Source organism: Harpegnathos saltator, unplaced genomic scaffold (assembly GCF_003227715.2).
Source record: "Harpegnathos saltator strain DR-91 unplaced genomic scaffold, Hsal_v8.6 scaffold52, whole genome shotgun sequence".
NCBI classification, from domain to species: domain Eukaryota; kingdom Metazoa; phylum Arthropoda; class Insecta; order Hymenoptera; family Formicidae; genus Harpegnathos; species Harpegnathos saltator.
The window spans coordinates 67,469-76,273 of NW_020230338.1; the positions used below are offsets into that span (position 1 = coordinate 67,469).

General features: G+C 54.7%; 2 protein-coding genes across 2 annotated transcripts; both read left to right on the forward strand.

The window, feature by feature from the left end:
* The first annotated feature begins 6,293 nt into the window (after positions 1-6,293).
* On the forward strand, positions 6,294-7,137 carry LOC105187787 (uncharacterized). Its single transcript, XM_011148789.2, has 2 exons — positions 6,294-6,362; positions 6,622-7,137. Exons 1-2 carry the CDS (start codon positions 6,294-6,296, stop codon positions 7,135-7,137), a joined length of 585 nt encoding a protein of 194 aa, XP_011147091.2.
* A 675-nt stretch (positions 7,138-7,812) lies between these two features.
* On the forward strand, positions 7,813-8,581 carry LOC112589481 (uncharacterized). The gene is made up of 2 exons (XM_025302969.1): positions 7,813-7,908; positions 7,982-8,581. Exons 1-2 carry the CDS (start codon positions 7,813-7,815, stop codon positions 8,579-8,581), a joined length of 696 nt encoding a protein of 231 aa, XP_025158754.1.
* The last annotated feature ends 224 nt before the right edge of the window (positions 8,582-8,805 follow it).

Here is an 8,805-nt window from a genome sequence, read left to right on the forward strand (position 1 = left end):
GCTTCTTACGGATTACAAAACGGACAGTGATTTCGGTACGATCAGCAATGGTCGATTATTCATTTGATCTTCGTCGTCGGCGTCGATCGAATCTGTCGTCCTGTCGACGGCCACGAGCGATGAATCGTGTGCTGGTTCCTCGTCATCGGTCGAATCTTCGTTATCGCTCGCGTTCGATTCGCAGTTTATCGCGTTGTTGCGTTCAGATTTCTCGTTCGACAGTGATATTCGTCGCAGCAATCGGATCGCGTGACAAGCGTCGATGTATCGTGCCACGTACGCGGCCAAGCGATCACCGGGCTCGGATCGCCAAAGATAGATCAACAGAATGGTTAGTCCGCCCAGCATAACGAAGAAGCAAACAATGCCCGTTTGATACCACACGTTCCAATCAACGACCATGGCGTTATCGTCGATGCTATGTGATCGACGTGTATATCGGTTAACGGATTTGCGCGATGCTTATTCTTCACAGCGCGAATTATAGAAAACAGTCAGCCAGAACGACGGTGCGCGCTCTAAACGTGAGGCAACTCGCGCCAGAATTCGCAATGGTATCGGACTTTGGGAATACGAGCGACGTCGCGGTGTTGACTTCGCGATCGATCTTAGCACCTAGAGTATAGTGAGCGAACGTTAATTCAGCCAAGGTTCGTTCGGTGACACCGTGCTCAACGAATCGTAGACCAGACGCTCGATATTCAGAACGACCGCCAATATCGAAAACACTCGCCGATCCACGTTCGAGCAGTAACCCGCGTACAAAGAATCGACCGTGTCGTGAACGGCACGACGGTGTCGTTGACCGTTATTCGACGATTTGGTATTCCTTCGGCGGCGATCAGACATTTCTCGAAAATACGCTCGTCACAGCAGATGTACAATTCTCCCGATTGAGGGTCCAACAGAGCACGGAACGAACGGTTCCGTGGGTCGAGTTCCGATGTGCGACACGCTATTGACTACGTTGTAAAAATACGAAAAATACAGAAAGACGCACGACAAGATATAACCGTTGGGGAGGGGCGCGAGCAGCAATGTTACAGGTGCGGGTGCTTTCGCACGCGTCGCGAGGATCGGTGCATTTGTGCGACGGTGTCGTTGCGTCGTCGCACTCGAACTGCGTCGATTCGTTGCGACCTGGTGCGAATGTAAATCGGAGCGCCTCCTCCACGAAGATCACTCGTGACAACAATTGCCAGCTGTAATCGTCAAGCGCGCTGTACACCACGTGCGTTTGACACAATATTCGATCGATCGGTGGTCGCTGATATGCGATCGATCGGCACTTGCCCGGAATGAAACGGTGGCGCATTCTTCATCTCCATTGCTCATCTCTTGTCGCAGTCCTCACATCGGTCTTACCGTCCAACGGTCGTTGTCTTATCTTGGTGCAGCGAGAGAATGCATTCGCGTATTGAGCGGTGAATGAGGCGAAGTGAACGATGAACAATGAATATTAAAAAATTGTCTATTTTTATCTCACCTCTTAGTCCACAAGGATCGACGAATTGTTTCGGCGGTGCGCGTTGACGCATGCGATCGAAGTGCCCATTTTGAGAAACCGAATCGCAATTGTGATGGCGAGTCGATTGACCGAACTACACATCGATCGATCCGTACGCCGCATCAAGACCGCATTAACCGTCAACGCAACATTCGTTGCGGCACCGTTGTTTCTCGGGACTGCTTTTCTCTAATCGACCGGCGATTTATCGATCGATCGAGCGAACGTCGTAATGTTCTCTCGGATGTGTTGGAAATCGCGAAAAACGATGAATCGATTCTGGATGAAATCGCGACGATACAAATTGTACGATAGCGAGGAGATTTCGCGATTGTTGAACGATATCGATTGCGAGAAGCGCGATGATATGAGTGTCCTCGAAGGAGGCGGTGATTCGACGTTGCACCGGTGCGAATGGCAACGAAAATGTGAGGCCGCCGTCGCTGTCGCGCCTCCCGTCGTTCGTGCTTACATCGCGAAAATAGTCGATGCAGCGACCGCTGAATGGCAATGGTATTTCGTATTGTTCGTTTTTGACGACAACGTACGCATCTGGGCTGTGTCGTCGCACTCATCGAAGAATACGTACGTCGTCCGACGTGGAAAACGACGCTTTATCGTACGAATAAGATCACGAATGATTCGAGCGACAAAAGTGCCGTGAAAGTTCGTATTTGCTTCTCCGTTGTCGCGACGGGAAAGGAACCGTACACTGGCGCCTGTTATTATCTTCATATATTTTTATTATGGAATATTTTCGATCGGTACGGATCGATGCGTGGTTCCGGAATCGTACGGGACAGGTCGGCACGGAAGCAGCGTCGTTCGAGCATCGATAGGTGGCTGGATCGAGCGGTCGATGCGGTCGTGCGCGAGTCATGGCGCCACGATCGTTGTTCGTGTTTCAACCAGTCGTACGTCGTTCGATCGCGGCGGTCGTGTACGTCGTTTTTCAGGATCGTCGATATGCCGTTTGAATTCCACGATTGTACGAAATACAGCGAGTCGTCTAACGATCTTGTAGTAATTCAATCGATCGCGATCCGAGCGAAAATCCCGCAATAGACAAAATTTGGTCGCGTTCGGATCCTTAACGTCCAACGCGAACACGCAGTGCACGCGATCACTCGGACTGTAACCGTACCGTTCGATCGTGGCTTGAATGAAACTGGCTTCCGATCCGATCACACTGCGCGGATTGAGCGCCAGATTGAAAGCAAACGCTTCGACGCCGTGCGACGCGTAGTAACGATTCAGCGACGCGAACATCGTTACAAAAAACGCCACTTGATCCTCGATCACTAGTCGGCAACGAGCCACCTCCGGACGCGTCGCGAGGATACTCACGACATTGCGCTGCAACGTGTTTACCGTAAGTTTGACGAATTCCTGGGCGTATTTCTCGAATCTTTTGGTGACAAAATGGTCTCGCGCGAGCTCCAGCGTTTTCCAGTATTTCTTCTTGCCTATTATGCTGCACGTTTCCACGCCCGAATCCTTCAAATCGATAGCGTTCAGTGGGCAATTGTAGCGTCGAAACGTTCGATTGATCAGTCGTACTATCAGCGCCTAGTACTCTCGTTGCTGATCAGCGTCTATGGCGTTCAATTTTGGTCCTTTGTTGAGATCCGAGACATCGTCTGCTCCTTCGAGCGACGATTCGCGCAGCGTCGACATGCATAGGATGAGTCCGTCCGTATCGCGGTATATCACGTCGAATCTCGCGACGCGACAACGCGACACCGTCACCATCCGCCATTGACCACGCGAATAACCGATACCGGGATACACGCAACAACCGCGAGTAACGTCACTTTGCATATCGAGGCGGTTTCGAGAAGGGTCTTTCGCGACAACAGGGTCACGGCGGCGGCAACTTGCGGCGAATGCACCACGCTGCGTCTGTAATTCAGGTATCCGTACATAGAATGGCGAACACTTTAAACATCTCCTTGCAGCTGAACACGCGTCGCTGAAACACGTCATCTGTCGCGCGCATCTTGACTTTGTAGCGCTTCCGCATACGCAGAGAGTGACTCCACAGGGAACATATTATAGGCCGGTCGTCGTTCACCGTGGCACTTCGATACGAGGATCCGTCGTCGCGTCGGATCGACGCTGGACTCGATCATTTCGCGTGCGTTCGAGAACTCGACACCTTCGTACCATCCGCCATGACGTCGAACGACCGCCGCTGCGAGCGAGTTTCGACCGCGAATCGTGTAACGCGACATATCATCCTCGGTCATCGCGTCGTCGTCCGTGGACTCGATCAGCAGTTGACCGGTGCTTTTGCGCGATGAAGAGTCCGCTAGTTCGTAATCGAAGCATCTCACCAATCTGTCGCGTATGGTTCGATCCAACAGTCTCGTCGTCGCCGTGAATCTCTAATAGATGATCGCAGGTCAACACGTAAACCGTCTCCATTGACAATTCGTACTGGCATCCGATCGACGGGTAGAACGATGCGAAGTCGATCCCCGTTCAGGGACATTACATCTACAGTCCTAGATGCGGCAATGAAAATCCTAGGATTCTCAGTCCGCTTCAGGAGCCTAAATGGGACCAGTGTGAAGGTCCTCCGGGATGCATCGGCGGCCATAGCTGCGGGTACAACATTGATAGTCAAAAGGATGGAGATGAGCGAAGGTGGGGAAAACCTGGAGATCATGGATGAGCTCAGAGAAGAGAACCAGCAGCTCTGAGCATCCCAGGAACAGTTGAAAAAGGAGGTGGAAGAGATGAAGGAGGCAATACGAAGCCTAAAGAGGGCATCGCTACCTGTTGCGGTATCCCTTTCGCCTCCTGTGCATGAGAAAGGAATGCAACCGAGTATAAAGGAGGCACCGCCAAGAAGAACGGTATCCTGCTCGCCTCGGGTGCAACAGGAAACACACAACGCAGTAAAGGGGGCGCCGCCGCCAGTGGCGATGACCCCCTCGCCTGCAGTGTATGTAAGGGAGGAGGATAAGAAGGAAAGGGAACATGGGAAGGAGGTCATGCCCCCATCTGCTGACATAGATGAGGAGGAACCCATGTTAGTGGGGGCGATCGAGGTCCAATCCGGATTGATAAGGCCGGCTAAGGTTCACCTCATCAGGGAGGAACATAGTACGGGAAGAAAAAACCACGAGGGCCCAAAGATAAGGGAAGATATTTCCTTCAATGCCAGGGTCAGACTGGAAAGAGAGGAACCACAGGGAAGGATGGAGGAAAAGGAGGAGGTACCATAGGGAGGATGGGAGGGAAAAGGACAAGTGGTAAAGGGAAACATCAAGACCCAAGAACCCAAAACTAAGGGAAAGAAAGGAGGGAAAGAAGGTAGTAAAGGGATAACGGGTAAACAAATGGTAAAGTAAGATCCAAGACCACAACAACAACAGACTCGAACCCCTGCAGAAGGAGAATTACCCACCCCTGCCACAGAGGCAGGAAAGAGTCAAGTCTGGACCGGAACAGACTTGGGCTACAGTGGTGGGACGCAAAGAGAAGAGAAAAAAAGAGAAGAGAAGGCAGTCCCCGCCGAAACCCACTGCGAAGAACATGGAGAAGAAGGTAAGGCGGAGAGTCCCGAACACCGCGGCAATATCCATCACGGCGGGAAAGGGACAATACAAAAAGCTGTTGATAGAAGCGAAAAAGAAGATCAACATCGACAACCTCGGGATAACGGGAATAAGGACAAGACAAGGTGCCACGGGGGCCCTGATTTTTGAAATTCCGGGGAGGACAGGAACAAGCAAGCGGACTTCCTGGCAGGAAAATTGAGGAAGGTCCTGGTGGACAGAGCAATAATCAACCGTCAGAAAACTGGGGAAATAAGAATAAGGGGAATGGAGATCTCCACAACGGAGAAGGAAGCGGCGGAATGCGTTGCGAAATATGGGGGATGTGGGGTATCCGAGGTGCAAACCGGAATGATCAGAACCACACCTGCTGGGTCCAGGTCTTGTGGCTACGGTATCCCCTGGCAACGGCAGAAAAGGGGACACTGGTCATGGGCTGGACCCAGGTCAGGGCAGATCTGCTGGAAACTAGGCCTCTGCAATGTTTTAAATGTTTGGAAAGAGGTCACGTCCGGCAGAACTGCAAGAGCAGTATAGACAGGAGTGGCAACTGCTACAGATGCGGGGAACCTGGATACCTGGCCCGAGATTGCTGCGAAAGGGCCAGGTGCCAGATATGTATGGACGCAGGGCGGCCGGCTGGACACAGAATGGGTGGGCCGGCCTGCCGTCCGCCTAGAAGAAAACGGTGAGAGCGCAGAAGAGTGGGGAGGCAACCGCACCGACGCCTCCAACACCTTCAGCCGCCCCGGAAGGAGAGAGAGGATGGAGGAGGAGAGGAGCTTTTGTCGTCCTCTCCTCCCCCTTCTCCTTCTCCTTCTCCCATAGAGGAAACTTCCATCCCAAACACACAGGAGGAAAAATGTGAGGATATGGAGGTGGAAAGGAGGACAGAGAAGAGACCCAGGCCGAGAGAAGATGGCGAGAGCGATGAAACAGAGGAGCCAACGGATAAGTTGGTCATACAAGACGAAAATGGCGACTAAGCTCCTCCAGGCCAACCTGCACCGCGCCCGACAAGCGATCCCGCTCTTTGAGCACACAATGTCCGAGCGCGGTGCTGCAGGCCTCGGAATTATTGCGGAGCCGTACCGAATCCCCAAAAATCACGATAGGTGGTGCGGGGATGAGGTAGGCTCCGTAGCGCTGGTATGGAAGGCGGGCGAAAACTCGTCACCCGCCACCAAATTAGGTGACGGGGTAGGATAGGTTGTGGCCAGATGGGGAGCCCTTACAGTGGTCAGGGTGTACCTCCCCCCAATCAAGAGCCTGGACCTGATAAGTTTCAGGTCCAGGCTCCGAGAAATAGGGAGGGCCGTGTCACGGTACCTCCCTAGGCCTGTCATCGTCGCCGGGGACTTCAACGCGAAGTCCGCGTTGTGGGGTTCCCGGCGGGGTGACAGGCGGGGGGAGGAGGTAAAAGACTGGGCCGCAGGGCTAGGTCTGCATCTGCTCAATAAGGGAAGGAAATCAACCTTCGTGGGGTCGCAGGGGGAGTCAATCATCGATCTCTCCTGAGCTACACCTGCGGCCCTGAGGCGGTTGCAGACATGGAGGGTGGCGGACGAACTAGAGGCTTTATCGGACCATCGCATTATAGAGATGGAGCTGTCCGTCACCCCCAGTGGCCTGCGGCCCCAGCGGAACAAAGCACCCCGACCGGGGCGCTGGGCCCTGAAGCAGTTGGACAGGGAGGCCCTAGAGACCTCCCTAGAAGTAGCCACCTGGCCACAACGTATGGAGGGGCAGGACCTGGACTCTGGGGTCAAGGAGATCGTGGACATAATCGCGAGGGCGTGCAATAAGTCAATGCCCAGGGTCTGTTCCTGCCCAAAAAGGTCCGCCTGGTGGTGGACCGACCACATCGCTGAGCTCAGGCGAAGGTCGGTCCGCCTCAGGCGGACCTTTCGGAGGATCAGAAACGATCCTAAGTCAGACCCCGAGGCCACTCTGGCCGCCCGAAGGGACTTTTGCAGAGCAGCTGCGGCACTGAGAGACGCCATCGTGACGGCCAGAAGCAAAGGGTGGGACATCTTCCTCCTGTCGTTGGACGCGGATCCATGAAAGCGCCCCTATAATATGGTGATGCAGAAGCTGAAACCATGGGCGCCCCCATTGACGGAAACGCTAGACCCCCGGTTCCTAGAGCGGGTCATGGGGACCCTCTTCCCGGTTGGAGAGGGGTACCCCATTGACCCGTATATAGCCCATACTCCTGAACAACAAGGGAGGGTACCGGGGGTCACAGAGGAGGAGGTGGCCGGAGCCATCAAAAAGGTCAAGAACCAGAAGGCTCCTGGGCCTGATGGTATCCCCGGCTGAGTCCTCACCCTGGCCTCGGAGTATATTAGCGAAAGACTTGCGAAAATGTTTTCGCAGGCGTTGAGGGAAGGCAAATTCCCTCCAGTCTAGGGGAGGGCCAATGTGGTCCTCCTCCGTAAAAAGGGCAAGCCGGAGGACATTCTCTCGGCATACCGGCCCATATGCCTCCTGGACGAGGCGGGCAAGCTCTTTGAGCACTTTATAGCTGCCCGCCTCGTGGAGTATATGTCCCGGGAAGGTGCTGACCTCGATGACGGCCAATACGGCTTCCGAGAGGGACGTTCAACCATGGATGAGATTCAGCATCTGCGGTCCCTCTCGGAGGCCATCGTGCAGGAGGGCAGGGTGGCGATGGCGATATCTCTTGACATCGCCAACGCATTCAACACCCTGCCCTGAGGTAAGGTGGTGGAGGCCATGCGTGGCTACTTTGGCTTCCCACCCTACCTCACGGCCGTCATCGAGGATTACTTCCGGGGTCGGCGTCTAACCTGGAGGGACGCCGACGGCAAGGTATGCGAGAGGGGGATGAGTTGCGGGGTTCCACAGGGGTCCGTTCTGGGCCACCTCCTCGGCTATAACTCAGTCCTCCAAACTGCCCTCCCCCGGCTGTAGCATTATTTGCTACGCGGATGACACGCTCATCTTAGCCGGGGGGATAGACTGGGGGAAGGCCGTGAGAACGGCTAATTTTGAGCTGGCATGCGTCGTGCGTTCCATTCGCAATCTGGGTCTGGTGGTGGCAGAAAGAAAAACAGTGGCCATGTTCCTCCATAGAAGAAGAATGAAGCCACCCCAGGCCCAGATCCGGGTAGGAAGAGTTAGGGTCCCAATAGAGGCCCAGATGAGATATCTGGGCCTCACATTGAACGGCACCTGGTGCTTCAGGGAGCACTTCAATCGTCTGGTTCCCCGGCTGAGAGCGGTTTCAGCCTACGTTGGTAGGCTTATGCCCAGGATCGAGGGACCAGACGGGATGGCACGTCTCCTCCACGCGGGGATACTAAATTCGGTGGCCCTGTACAGGGCACCGATTTGGGCGGAAGCCCTAGCCGTCAGTCGCCCGATGCAAGCAACCCTATGCAGGGTGCACAGGGCGCTGGCGGTCAGGGTGGCCCGCTGCTACCGGACTGTATCCCACGTGGGGGCGACAGCTCTGGCGAGCATGCCCCCATCGAGCTCCTAGCCCTGATGTACAGGAGAACGTACATCAGGAAGCGGGATCTCATCGAGCGGGCAGACATCGCGCTCGCCGGAGCAGTGCGGGAAATGAACCAGGCTCGGCAGGTCCTCCTCCAGAGATGGCAGAGATGCTGGCAAATGCCAGATATGGGAGGAGGACCGTCGAGGCCGTCCAGCCCTGCCTGCCGGACTGGGTGGGCAGGGCACATGGGACCCTGACTTTTAGGA